The sequence below is a fragment of the Microtus oregoni genome, unplaced genomic scaffold (genome assembly GCF_018167655.1).
Source record: "Microtus oregoni isolate MIOR12 unplaced genomic scaffold, Mior012 000004F_ref0000308, whole genome shotgun sequence".
In the NCBI taxonomy this organism is placed as follows: domain Eukaryota; kingdom Metazoa; phylum Chordata; class Mammalia; order Rodentia; family Cricetidae; genus Microtus; species Microtus oregoni.
This window is the reverse complement of record NW_024543063.1, coordinates 20,655,956-20,670,229: the sequence shown is the minus strand read 5'-3', so window position 1 is coordinate 20,670,229 and position 14,274 is coordinate 20,655,956. Positions and strand designations below refer to the sequence as shown.

Sequence of the window (14,274 nt, the reverse complement as noted above, 5' to 3'; positions counted from 1 at the left end):
GCAGACCCACCCAAGAAGCAAGGGTTCATGTGCCTTGAAGCCAGTCCTATAAGGCTGGGACAGAGTAAAATTAAAGGCGGGGGGTAGAATGGGTCAGAGTGAGGGAGAGGACGGAAGAAAGAAAAATCGCAGCTTCAGTAAACTTATCTGTTTTAAAAGATAATATCTTGCACTGAATTATTAAAGGGAAAGTCCCCACTCCATTCTGGGTCTGTACAGTTTTCCATACACTTTCATTCACCCTCCATCAGAGTTAATTAACTGCCCCAAATACATATTTGTATCATTAAAAATAGAATGTCTCTCTCTAATGGCACCAGTAACATGCTATCTCCTTTTGTTGACAAAGCTGATTAAAAATAAACTTCATGTTCAGGAATGAGTTTGATGGAGATTTTTTTTTCCTCTGTGAATTGCAACATTGTGTTACCTCTCTCAGTGGGCATTGCATTTCTATTATCTCCCTGGCTTTTCTTGGTCACCGTCAGCAACCAAATGAACTCCTCCATTTATTAGCTGATGGAGGGATATGTGAGAATTATGAGAGCCGCTGTCTGGAGTCTCTGTGCTTCTATCAATCATTATCACAGCATATTGCAGACTTATCTGTTATACCTTTATCATGAATCATTTCTTCAGTGAATGCTAAGACAACTAGAATGTTATAACTTGAAAATACATATTCCTTAGGAATAAAGGAACCTGCAATCTAATGCAAATACTTATGGCTACTGCATTTCTAGAGTTCAAAAATGACTTTATGGAAAAATGAAAATGCTACTATAGTAATATGATCTCTCTTCCCCTCGTGCCTCTCCCCCCTCTGTGTGGGTGTCCCCACCAATGAAATATCTGACACATGTTTGTAAATTTAATATTCTGAGAGTAAAGAAATTCAGCAAAAATTTCCTGTGTTCTTTGTTTGCATACAAGAACTCAGGTCATACACGTCAGGAGTAGTAGTGGTCTTTGTCACTACTGACACAGTTACCTGTCAGAAATAAAGGAACTGTTCCAAGACTATAAGACCCATGGTCAGGCCTTGAGATGGAAAACATTAAAAATGAAGGGTATATTTTATCAGAGACAACAGAAATGGGACCTAAAAGGGAAAGGGGAGAATTCTCTTATAAACCTGGAAAGGGAGCTTCATTAACAGGGACAAGTAGGACAAAGAGCCACAGCCATCAAAGGCAGGATGATGGATATGGGTGGGTGAAAGAACAGAGGAGAACCCTTCAGAGAAATCCTCTCAAATAAAATAAAACATCTAACTCATATCCTTTGGGGGAGGCAACCTGATTTAATTCAACATACCGTACTTGACAGAAAGCATGGAGGAGCCATCAATTAAAAAGTGCCACAGTACATCATGGCTTCTCAACTGCAGTCCACAGAGAAAGGGAGGAGGAAGAAAGAGAGGAAGGAGGGAAGGAGATATGAAGACAGCCAGCCAGACAGACAGCGAGAGAGAGAGATTAGTGTGGCCTGCTTTCTTCTTCAGGCTTCAGGATTTAATCTATGAGAGTGACAAGCCTCTTCAATGGACAGGTCTATGATCTAAAGTGGCATCCTACAGCCAATGTTTTCTACAAGGTCATTTATGATCATAAAGAAAAGAAGGAAGACAAACTTAAGATAGCAGGAACGGCTTCCAGGATGGCAGATTGCAGTTGACTCTGACCAGAGGCTGAATGGTTTCTCATGTCAACACTAGGAGAAGGTTCCCAGAAGCAAGGGCTGTGCAAACTTTATAAACAACCAGAAGTGTGAAAAGCTGAAAAAGATTGCCTGGTAGAGTGTGTGCAGTGGGCACAAGGAGGAGTGGAAGGATATGAATAAGTGGTGGGAAATTTAGCTGAACAAGACCAAGACCAACTCATTGAGTTCTTGAAATCCTTTGTGTAGTACATCTTCTGCACTGTAGGTGACGGGCAACACTACAGAATGTCCCACAGGGAAGAACATATATCACATATAATCACTCTTTTATAGGAGTGAAAAACAGATCTGGAATCAAGATTGGAGTGGAAGAAAAGGACTAGACATACTAATCCTCTATAAGACTGCACAGCTGTCCTCCAAAATACATATGGATTCAAGAGAAAGAAATCCGAAGTACAATAGTGGTGTGGTTTGTTCCTCTCCTGACCTCCTGTCCAGTGAGTGTCTTATTCTCTTGATGCCTGTACTAAGAAGAGATAATTCTCTTCATTTCTGTGCTCCAAAGAAAGATGATCAAGGGAGCCGCATGATGAACAAATGAATGACAGAAAAAGAACATTGCTGCTTTCTAACATGCAAGGCTAAGATGTGTTTTCAAATTCATTATCTTATTGTGTAAGAATTCACAAATCCAAACACTTGGGGATTCTACAGATTTGGTAACACCAAGATGGAGTGTGAATGTCTGGACTCCCCAAGGGTCCCCTGTTTCATTATTTAGGCTTCTCTTGGTAAATGGCACAGATTGGGGAATCTACCCAGAGTTCACTTGAAAGATAAGTAACTTTGGCTCCCTGGGCTTCTCCGGAAAGCCGCATTCCCTTTCATATGCAAAGCTGATGGTGTCAGGTAAGATTACTCTTGACACTCTGTGGTCCTTCAGATGACTTTCTCGTTTTTCTAGGAACAGAACCATTAAATGCAACGTTTCAAATACCAAATTCCATCCCTGTCAAAATAGCTGACAACCAGGGATTATTAACCAGCTCTAATGCAGCCTTTGCTTCACAAAAACAAATGCTTTGAACTGACAGTATGGCTATTTTTCCCCCTTTAAAGTGTCTTGTTTGTGGGATTGCTGTAGAAATTCACAAATCAGGCAACCCTTAGTGAATACATTAATGTCTGTTGTTTGTTGTTGGCTAAATCTGTACTCACTCCCCTGCAGCTGATACTCTCAGGTCCAGATGTAAGAGGGGGTGCACGTTGTTTTCAGAATGTGCAGTGTATTGGATGTGCTCAAGGTGTACTCTTCAGAGGCATGCACAGTCATGTACATATGCATGTTCACTTATGCACACCCATATCAGCCTATGTACATTTATGCATACTTATAGATACATATGCATGTGTGTGTGAACCTGCACACACTCTGAAAGCTCACACCCACTTGGTTGAGCCCTTAGGTATCCTTTCAACACGGTCAGAAGTTCCCCCTAACACGGATCTGTCCTCTGCAAGAGAATGTGGCAAACAGTAAGTAATACCTGGGTCTCTTCTAGTTGTTAAGAAATTCATGCATCAACAGGCTTGGAGATCACAGGGGTGGATGCCATCCGTATGATCAGCAGCTTGTAAAACTAAGGACTAAACCTACAGAATGGGATTTGAATCATAGCTCTGACTCTGGAAATGAGGTGTGGCATTTGAACTTCTAGAATGTTTGTTAACAGGTAACTACCTAGAACCTTACACAATTGCTCTCTAGCCAACGGCTTTCTGATTTCAAGTCCATCATGATCCCCCTTCACAAGAGTCAGTTTAAAAAGGTCTACCAGCTGGCTACGTGGGTAGCAAAATGCCCCCCCCCCAAATGCTGCAGGCTCTATAGACTTTAGAGACTGTCTAAAGTCAGTTGTAGTGGTTAGAATAAAATGGCACCTGGAGTCTCAGGTATTTGAATGTTTGGTCCCCAGCTGGTGGCACTGTTTGAGGAGGCTTAGTAGGCATGGCCCTACTGACAGAAGTGCAACATTGGGAACAGAGATCGAGGAGTCAAACCGCATGTCCTTCCTAGTCCATTCTCTTTTCTTGCTTATAGGACAATAGGTAAGCACTCTGCAAGCTCATCTGACAAGCTACTGGTTGCCATGCTTCCTTGCCAAATTAGACTCCTATCCCTCTAGAAACATAAGCCCAAATAAGTTCTTCCTTCCATAGGTTGCCTTGGTTATGGTATTTATCATTACAATATAAGAGTAACTAATAGACCCGTCTAAAATATAAATGAAAGCAATGGTCACTGTGGCCATCATTCACATCATACACTTCCATCCCTTTCTTCTGCAACAAGGTCTGTCTTTTACACCTTGCTCTCGTGTCTCTTCTGAATTCTTTCAAGGGTAACACAAGAGTGAGGATCCAAAGATAGAGTTACACTGACAACCTCATTTCACTGTTGGGGATTCTAAGTCATAGGCAGGACCCTACTTGGTTAAAGTCTTGGTGAATTCATTTTTTCCTAAGCAATCTTTACTTAAAAGTGATGAATTCTAAGGGCAAGACCAAGAAAAAGGAGATGAGCAAAGAAGAGTATGAAGAACAACTGAGAAAGGAAGTGTAAAGAAGGCAGCTGTGTGGGAGGCCGGGCTAAATTGAATAGAATTGCCTGGACTTGCACCTTGGCAGCATAGACTAGTCTCAGAAGTTGAGCTAACAGAGACCCTCTAGCTTTAGCTACCATACTAATAGAAATACAATGTCTGCTTTTGTGATATGAGCATTGTTGTGGGACAATGGTCTGTATCCTTTCAATTATATTTTAAATAAATTCTGATTGGCCATTAGCCAGACAGGAAATATAGGTGGGACAACTAGGCAGGAAATAGAGACAGGGTGACAACAGCAGGAGAATTCTGGGAAGAAGAAAGCTTGGTCCACAGTCCTGACCCAGCCACAGAAGAAGCAAGATGTGACTGCCTCACTAAATAATGTACCGAGCCACGTGGCTAACATAGACAAGAATAATGGGCTAATATAAGTTATAAGAGTTAATAAGAAACCTGAGCTAATGGGCCAATCAGTTTGTAACTAATGTAGATCTCTGTGTGGTTTCTTTGGGACTTAACGACTACAGGAATCAGGCAGGACAGAAACCCAGTCAACAGGATATGCTAATATAGAATTCTGAGAAAGGTGGCCATTGCAGGAAGAACACAAATATTGCTTCATTTGGAGTTCTGCTTCAACCTGAGGGTCCATATTCATTTGTAGCACAGAATAAAGGGGGAATCACTAGAGGTCTCTGTGTTTCTTCAGAAAGACATTCAGTGTATGACAGTATATTTTTATTCAAATAAAGCAAAATCGGTGGTTCTCAACCTGTGGGTCATGACCCCTTTTGGGGGTCTCACTTCAGATATTTACATTAAGATTCATAACAGTGACAAAATTAGTTATTAAGCAGCAATGAAATAATTTTATGTTTGGGGGTCACCATACCATGAGGATCTGTATTAAGGGGTCACAGCATTAGGAAGGATGGAAACAGTGAAATAAAGCACAGTACAACTGTGAGCTAGCATCAATGTACAAACATTTCCTCACGCTACACTGGTCCCCTAAGTCAGAGGCAAACTTACCCACAAGATAGAAAGAGGTTTTTTTTTTTTTTTTTTTGGAAAACCTCTTAGGCTACTCGTTCCAAAGCTATTAGTGGCAGAAAAAATCAGAAAAAATAGTCTTCCATTTGTTAAGTTTTTTTTTTTTTTAAACTGCACTTTAATTTCCATCTGTGGGAGAAGGATACCTATTTTGTTGAGACTCAGATGATTAGAATGAATGGGAGATGTCATAAATCCCGATGAAATCAGCTTTATTTATTCATAAAGATACATAGCACTTGGGGGACATTATTTTTCCCCTGCCCAAAAGGTGTATTTGAAAGTTAGGCAGTAAATCCCTAATATAAACCTGCTTTGAAGTGCAGGTTGTAATATACACTTTAGTTGCTAGGGGGAGCCATGTATCCACTTAATTTGTTAACTTGCTCCAAGCCTTGCAGGAGTTGAAGTCCCATTCATTTCAGTTGTTAAACGTGTCTTCTACAATGCATGATGTTTTTGAACAGAACAAGGTATTTCAAATCACAAAGTGATAAATTTCAAGGCAAATTCTGACCTTAGCAAAAATATGTCCCATATTTCTGCACCATTTCCCCTACCTATATAGTTGTAGTATTTCCACTGCATTCGGTTACCATTTAATTCAAATAGGACAATAAATAATATTAGATGGCAGGTGAACTGAAATTACACTCGTGGTTAATTTACACATACTTTGTATCCAAAGCACACTTAAGTACAAGACAAGAAAAAGTACTATTGTCTAGCAAATTTGGAGTGTATAATCTCTCCCAGTTCTATATAAGGCTGGTAATACTGGGATAAAGCAAGCAATCACTCTGCATCCATCATGTTTGTAATACCACTGGTTAGTAGGGCTCCTTTTAGAATTTTCCAGCAAGTAGGAAAACTGAATTAGTAGGAGGGTAAAATGATATAAGGGAAGAAGAGAAAGAACTAATAATTTTCTAGCAGTTATTACCTACCTAGGCATATATGTGTGTGTGCATATGTATATATGTATATATGTATGTGTATATACACATATAACTATATATTTATACATATACATACATACACACACATATATGAAATCACTTTGATTCTCAACTAATACTTCCAGTACTCCAGTACTTTTTAGATAAGAAAACAGGCTCAGAAGAAAAGTGTGACACACTTGAGTGTTTCAGATCTAGCATAGGCTCTAGGATCCCATAAGCAAACAAAACCAAACATACAAACAAAAGCCTCTGGAGGGGTTGTGTTCACCACCTCACACTAGTGCTCAGTTGCTGTGTAGGATAGTAAGGGCACCCATCTGATAGTACACAGTACAGGGATGCTTTGCGCATGCCTGTGAGAGTCCTGTGTGCCAGAAGCAGAGGTGACAATGAATGGCACAGGGTTGTGACTGTGCAAACTCCACCCCAGATCCTCCTGTACCTTTTGGGCCTTTCACACAGTAAAGAATACTCCAGTTCCTTTGTATTTTTTCCTGGTCACTTGTATTGACAGATTTGACTTCTGACCGTAAAGGTATAGAGGACACATCCAGTTCTGGAGTACTATAGTGCCAGCTAACAGACACTCCCAGCATCCTCGGATTTAATTGCCACCTGATGGGTTTAAGTCTTCTTAGATAAAGTTCTAAATCATGGTACAGTGTTTCATACCCAGAAGTGATAGACAGCAGACTGTTGGGACCAGCATGAGTTTGTTTGTTTTATTCAGTTCAGTAATGGATTTCCTAAGATGCTGCTTATGAGTGCTGGACTCAAAAAGTAGCCTCTAACTATCTTTTACTTAAAGCATTCAAATTTAGTGACCATGCAATATCTAAATTGTAAATATTCAATGACACAGTGGTTCATAAAATGTAATCAGAATCCCCGTCATCTGAATTCTTTGCAGGGATGTAGAAATTAAATAATTCCAACATTTCAAGATCCAATGCCATTTAAAGGCAATATTTCCTTTATTTAATTCTGACATTAATTAAATACTATAGAGAGCTCTACAGAAAACCAAAACCTCACATTTTTTTTTCTAAATCATCAGACAGAACTGTTGAGATCACATATAAGATAATAGGGATTTTCCTACTTGCATTATGCTAATACACCATCATCATAATGCACGGTTACAGCTTAGTTTATTCACCAGTAGTCCTATGACTAACATTAATTTATTCCATATTTCCCAGTGCTAGACATTCCCACATTCAATAAATTTCATGGAAATAAGCATTATTTTTGCAAGATGATCTTTGCTAATAAAATTTCTTTTTCAATTTGAAGTTAGTACAGATAAACCTTTCCCCAACACTAGGTGACTTTGTGTAATGTTTGTGACTGTTTTCCATGTCCCCTATTTAGGTTTTTTTATATTTAGAAATACATAATGGACTGACCTCAAGGTACACTAACATGAACGACAGATACTGTAGGCCAAGTCTCCTGCATGGCCCATAGGAATCTCTGCTGTGAAGGAGCTTGGTGTTTGGTAGGAAGTCAGCTTTGGCTGCTGAGAAACTTATTCTCTTTGGCTCATTCTTCTGTTTCCATATTATTTAAGCATAAGCTCACAACCAGACAAATAACCATAAGCCACACATCACCAGACAATTGGGCTACAGAGAGTTTCCTGGCTGTGTGTTGGAAGGGACTGATCTGCATATCACAGTCATCAATAGTTTTATAAAGTTGGAGAGACAGTAGAGAAGAGGTCCTTCCCTCACACTGTGACTCAGAGGCAAGTGCCCCTGCCCCACATATCCTGTAAACCTTAAAGTAGTTAAGATGGCTCCATTTACTTACTCCACTTACAAAGGCCTTTAGTGGTTTAAATTAAGACACAAGGAACCCCAAATGATACTTGAGATGCACCTGAGAGAGATAAGTGTTTGGAGATATTCATGTATTCATAAAGTAAGCACTGTGCATACTTTAGTCAGACAAAAATACTAAGAAGCATAATGTTTCTCATTATAAAAAGCAATTATTATGCTTAGGTATGACTTTAAAAGATCCTGACATTTAACATATTTGATGAATGTGCAATGTGCTGATCAGAGCTGGGTAGCATCCTAGAGGGTCTCATCATTAGGTTTATAATGTCCCGTTTCGTCAGAGTACCACGAATGCAAATACAAGAGCTGGGAAGCAGAACATCTACTCCAAAATGGCACTGTCCTGCTTAATACCCACAATACCTCATGGCAAAAATAACTAAACCTCACCAATTAAGTTAAGGGATTGGTTTTCTATTGACTGAATTACAAAATGATATTTATGTGTAGTGATTGTCCTTGTCCCCAACTCACATTCACGGCCATTCACCCAAAGGAACATCAAAACGACATATTATTCTGTAAAGGAATAAATGGTATTTTAGCTTATGCCTTTATTTCTTATCTCTTTTCTCCAAGTGATAATGAAGATCTCATTTGCCATGCATAGACACTTACATTCCCTTTTCTGAGAACGTTTCTGATATCGTTGGTTAAAGAAATGCCATTTCTTTAAAAGGTTGTCCTATTAATCTACAGCTGTTGGTAAATATCTAAGTTATCCAGTTAGTTAATTTGTTTCTAGGGCCTAAGAATGAAGAAAGACTAGCTGCCACATTCAATCCAAAGGAGTCAATAGATATATGAATATTTATAAGAACATCGATATTGACATGGTCTTACAGTCATGCTTGAAGCTAAATAAAAATCTGAGTAAATTACCACAAATATCACAGTATAGTAGGATAAGAGCTAAAATATATGTACAGATTCATTGACAACATCTGTGCAAATATTGTGGACAAAACATTTAAAAGAAATTTACACAAAAAGTAGATAAATTTATCAAATATTGATAAATTTTCAAAGACAGTATAAAAGTACACAGAACATGGAAAGGAGAACGAATTTTTTTTTAAAGTAGCCACTATGCCCATACATAGAGTGCACATTAACTACATTTATAATTCAGAATGATGGAAATCAGAGACAAAAACGATTTGGTAACAAACAGCAAAGAAAGTTTCACCAATCACAAAGAAGAAAGACATTCTCTTGGGAGATGAAAACACAGATGCCAAGCCCCTCCACTCCCCATCCACACAGAGAGAAATCAAAGCAAACTCAAACGTTGTCTACAGCAACACAGGACAGACAGGTGGGAGGCATTTGGTATGTTGCATCACAGGAAGTCAATCACGATTGGCTAACGATGATGGTACCTGGCTCTGTTGTAGGTCACTGGCTTGTCTGAGAGGAGTCACTGAAGGCGGAGGAACTCCTGATGTAGATGCAGACCGGCCTAGCTTGCAGCTTACTTTAGGTTCTGTGAACAAGGAGGAGACAGAACATGAGCTGAGAACCATTTGAGTTGGTGGGTTGGAGCTCTTCCTCCACTCTTGGTTTGCTGCATGTGGGCATAAACAAAATGCTCCTGATATTGTTTAATAATTGTGCCAGAGATAAAGATTTTCATAACTACTTGTTCTCAAAAGCGCTTTATCCAAAGCCGAGTTCCTGCGGAGGAGAGACAGAATCCCTTCAAGCACAGGCCTTGTTTCCCTGCACAATTAACTACAATTAGTTTCCATGGAAGGAAACCACCCCATTCAGCAGTAAAACAAGTGACTCTTTTTCAGTTCATCTTTAGTTTTGGTTCTTAGGAATCCATGACCCCAAAATGTCTTACCTACCCTCTCCTTTTTGATTTCTCTTTCTTCCTCCCTCCCTTCTTTTGATTCTTCCTCCCTCCTCTGATCCCCTTTTCTTTTCCCCTCCACCTCTTCCTCCCTCCTTTCCATTCTTTCTTATTTCTATGACTATGTTTAACATACTTTTTTTTTTTTTTTTTTTTTTTTTTTTTTTGGTTTTTCGAGACAGGGTTTCTCTGTGGTTTTGGAGCCTGTCCTGGAACTAGCTCTTGTAGACCAGGCTGGTCTCGAACTCACAGAGATCCGCCTGCCTCTGCCTCCCGAGTGCTGGGATTAAAGGCGTGCGCCACCACCGCCCGGCTGTTTAACATACTTTTAATATAACATTGTTTTCACCTTCTCTCCATTTTCTTTCTATAGGCTGACTGATAGATTTTAGTGTGTGTGCTCACACGTGCACTCGTGCGCACGCATGCATGTTTGGAACACACACATGGCATGGCATGTATGTGAGTGGAAGACAGAGAAGACACCTTATAGGAATCAGTTATCAGTTTCTACGTTTGACAGCAATTTTCTTTCCCACTAGGAAACCTTACAGGCCCTCCATTCATTTTGAGTTTTATAATTATCATCTGAATCATTTGGGTAATCATTTTATAACTACCATGTAAAATGAACAAGACTGAGCACAGTGACTACAATCTTTCTCTTGCCCTGAACAGGTTTCTATTCTCTTTCGAGAAATGCAGACCCTACACAGCAATCAGGCATTTGATTTGTGACAGCAGCTGTGATGAGTCTCCCGAATGCCTACTATATGCACAGCTCCCAAATGGTGCAAAGGATGTGTGGTGAAGACATGGAGTATCCATACTCTGAGGAACCGAGGAATTTTTTTTTTTTTTTTTGGTTTTTCGAGACAGGGTTTCTCTGTGGCTTTGGAGCCTGTCCTGGAACTAGCTCTTGTAGACCAGGCTGGTCTCGAACTCACAGAGATCCACCTGCCTCTGCCTCCCGAGTGCTGGGATTAAAGGTGTGCACCACCACCGCCCGGCCAGAATTTCATTCTTTTTCACAGGAGGCAAATGCTGCATCTATACTCATTTGGTGGTAGTTTGGAAAGGAATTAGAAAGGAGACACAGCACACTGCCATTCACTGGATTTATGCCTTCTCCTTGGAACCTGGGAAAGAGAAGACCTGGTGATGCTGTATAATAGGTGGCACAGTCTAGTGTGTGAAGGACTCGGGAGCTATGGAAGCGAGGCAGAAATTCCATTTTTCTAGGATGCACTTCTTTCATTTACTATATTACTATACATCCCATGTAAATAGTAATAAGTGAAATATGCTATTTCTTAAGATATAGATCCTGTAGAGTAGAGCTAACAAGGAAGAAAAACAATATAGGACAGCAATTACTTGTAAAGTTTATAGAAAATGCTGGTACCTTAGTTTCTGTTGCTGTGATAGAATACTCAGATGAGAACAATTTACGAGGGAATAGAATTTACTCTGCTCTCAGTTAAATGGAGATGGAGGAGAAGCCACTGTCTAGAAGGCTTGAGGTAGTTCACCACATGGTGTTCAGAGTCAAGAAGTAGAGCGTGATGAATACCTGCATTCAACTCACTTTCTCCTTCATGGACAGCCCAGTACGCCATCCCAGGCACAAGTCCTACCCACGGCAAATGAATCTTCCCAACTCAATTATCCCAGGGGAGAGAATTACCCAGTAATATGCCCAGAGATTATCTCCAGGTGAATCCAGATCTCATTATGTTGAAAATTAGGAATAACCATCACACCTGTAATGTGTGTCCCTGGTGGACACTGGCTTTTATTATTCCTGAACTCACAGATGCCCATACATGTACTGCATACACTCATGCTTGCATATAGGTGTGCAGTGAACCTTACCTCTATTTCCCTTCTATGTTTAGTGAAACTGACTACATTCCTCTCTCTTCTTTCCATCTACTGCCTACATACCCTCCTCTTTCTCCATCCTGTCCTGATTGTTCTCTCTTTGTCATTCTATTCTGCACAGGGCAGCATTTCTTGCCTTCTGGTGTTTTCGCCTTCAGTCATATACAAGATCTGAAGGTCTGTTCTCTCCACATGCTTTTGTTTGGTCCTGGGGCTCAGTGCCTCTGCACAGCAGGTCATTCTCATGCTTCTGAAAGAAAAGCCCAGTTCTCTCAAGTCTTACACTTACCTCCTGTTCCCCTCCAGCCCTGGTTTCCCAATGCGTAGCAAGATTACTGCTTCCATTCTCCTGGAAAAATTGTGGACATTTTCAGCTCCTTGCCCCCACTCCACTTTATGTACATGAATAGTCTGGTTAGAACTTCAATTTTACTTTTCAAAATCTCTTGTTTGTCTTATTATTACCTCTGAGATCTTCTTACTGGCTCCTATAATATATATGCTCAAAACAACCTTGGAATTCATGCCAGACGGAATTTCCTAGATTGTTGTTGGCTTACCTCCCTATTTAAATATTTGCAATGATCCCATATTAATGTCCACAAAAATTTGAGCATTTCTAGTTGGAATGGACTATAAAGTAGATATTTAAAATTATTATATATTTTTCTATCACAGAAGATACTCAGACTCATCAATGTAAAGTCAGCACATCTTCTAAAACCAATCAAATAACACAGACTATGTTGTAAGACCTGGATCTGAGGTCTACATCTATCCCACATTAATGTGATAATTCTCACTCAAGGGGCTATGACCCTCTAGGACTCTTATCAGAAAACTTTAGCTATATGTGTGTGATTTGAATTGAGGGCATTTGAGTGAGTATATATTATAAGAGAACATAGATAAAATGTCACTGTCACTTACACTCTAACCTAATTTGCCGGGAAGCAGAAATCCTTGTGGAACTACTATGGTAATATCAGTTTTTATCACATGAAATCACAGATAAAGCCTCCATCAGATTCCTGGTCAATAAGGTCTCTACAAGAAATCAGTGAATCTCTATTTTCCATTACTGGCTTAGGATATCTGATGAGACATTTCAATATATTTTTCTTATGACAAGATCTTGCATATTATTTGTTGACTTCAAGGTTCCTTTCAAGATTATATTGATGATATTATCTGATAAAAAGCAACTGTCTGAACTTTTATACTGTCTAATGTAACCTTGGATTAATTTCCATTGCTAAGGTCCAGCCTTGACTTAATTACTATCTTCTCAATATAACCATTGATCTCTCTAATTTGCAGAGCACATACCAGTACCATCCAAACAAATGCCAGAATTCATTGTGAACAGGGAAGCCTTGCTTTGCCCCTGGAAGTCAATCCAGATTATGCTAGGGGTGTTTAGCCCACTTATACATGTAAACCATCTGCTACCCATTGCTCATAGCAATTTATACTACTTGCAAGACACCCTATGGGCCAACTCTGAAGTCGGGTCACTCAACAGACAAATGTTTGATACAAGTTTACATCATGTGGGTTATGACTCTATCTGCAGATTTAGACTGAGATTATTCCCATAAATCATTATGTCTGCAAGTATACAGGTACACACACACACACACACTATTCCTCTCTTACACACACCAACATATACACACATATGAAGCAACACTCATGCTTTGTTAATGGTGTGAGTTTTATCCCTCATTTTGACTCCAATTGATGGCCTACAACTCCAGTGCACTTGGAGTTTGTTGTGGTGTTTATGAGAGAAGATAGATGCCCCAAAGCTTATATTTCTGAGATTTCTAGGAAAAGTGAATCATACACCCTGAAAAACCTAGATAATTTCAGTTGTAACTTACCCTCATAGAGATTGTCTAGGCTTATGACATCAAAATAAAATTGTTCAAAATTCTAATAGCCAAAACCAAAAGATTCTCTCAGGCTTAAACAATATATACCCAAGTTTTCTTTCCAATTTGAGTTTTAGGTTTTGGGGGCTCATTTGGGCTTTGGAAGCTCCAAAAAACAATAAACCAAGCCTGAGAAGAAACATAAGATAATGCTGTTCTGCTTCAAGAACGTTCATTCGGTCAAGAGGTTAATAGTGAGTAGAGGACAACTAGCCTTTTCATTACCAAGAAAAACGAGCTTTTCCTTTGAAAAGTCTACCAATGATGCTCTCCAAGAGAAGCAGATGTTGCTTGTGAAATGTCAGTGAAGACCAAGTATGATGAGGAGAAGAACAAGAGTGATATAGGTGTTTCAAAAATATACAGAGAAAAAAGCAGGGACTTCACAAGAGGAAGAAAAGGAAGGAGGTTACAGGTCATAACCACAAGAAGTTTCCAGGTCAATAGTAACCCATTTTC

At 39.5% G+C, this 14,274-nt stretch overlaps 1 protein-coding gene across 2 annotated transcripts in view; it reads right to left on the bottom strand.

The window, feature by feature from the left end:
• The window catches only part of Nyap2 (neuronal tyrosine-phosphorylated phosphoinositide-3-kinase adaptor 2), a 248,610-nt gene that overhangs the window by 29,503 nt on the left and 204,833 nt on the right, over positions 1–14,274 (bottom strand). For both annotated transcript variants that reach the window (XM_041650503.1, XM_041650505.1), the window contains exon 7: positions 9,519–9,622. In XM_041650503.1, the coding sequence (XP_041506437.1) occupies positions 9,519–9,622 (104 nt within the window). The remainder of the gene's footprint in view (positions 1–9,518; positions 9,623–14,274) is intronic.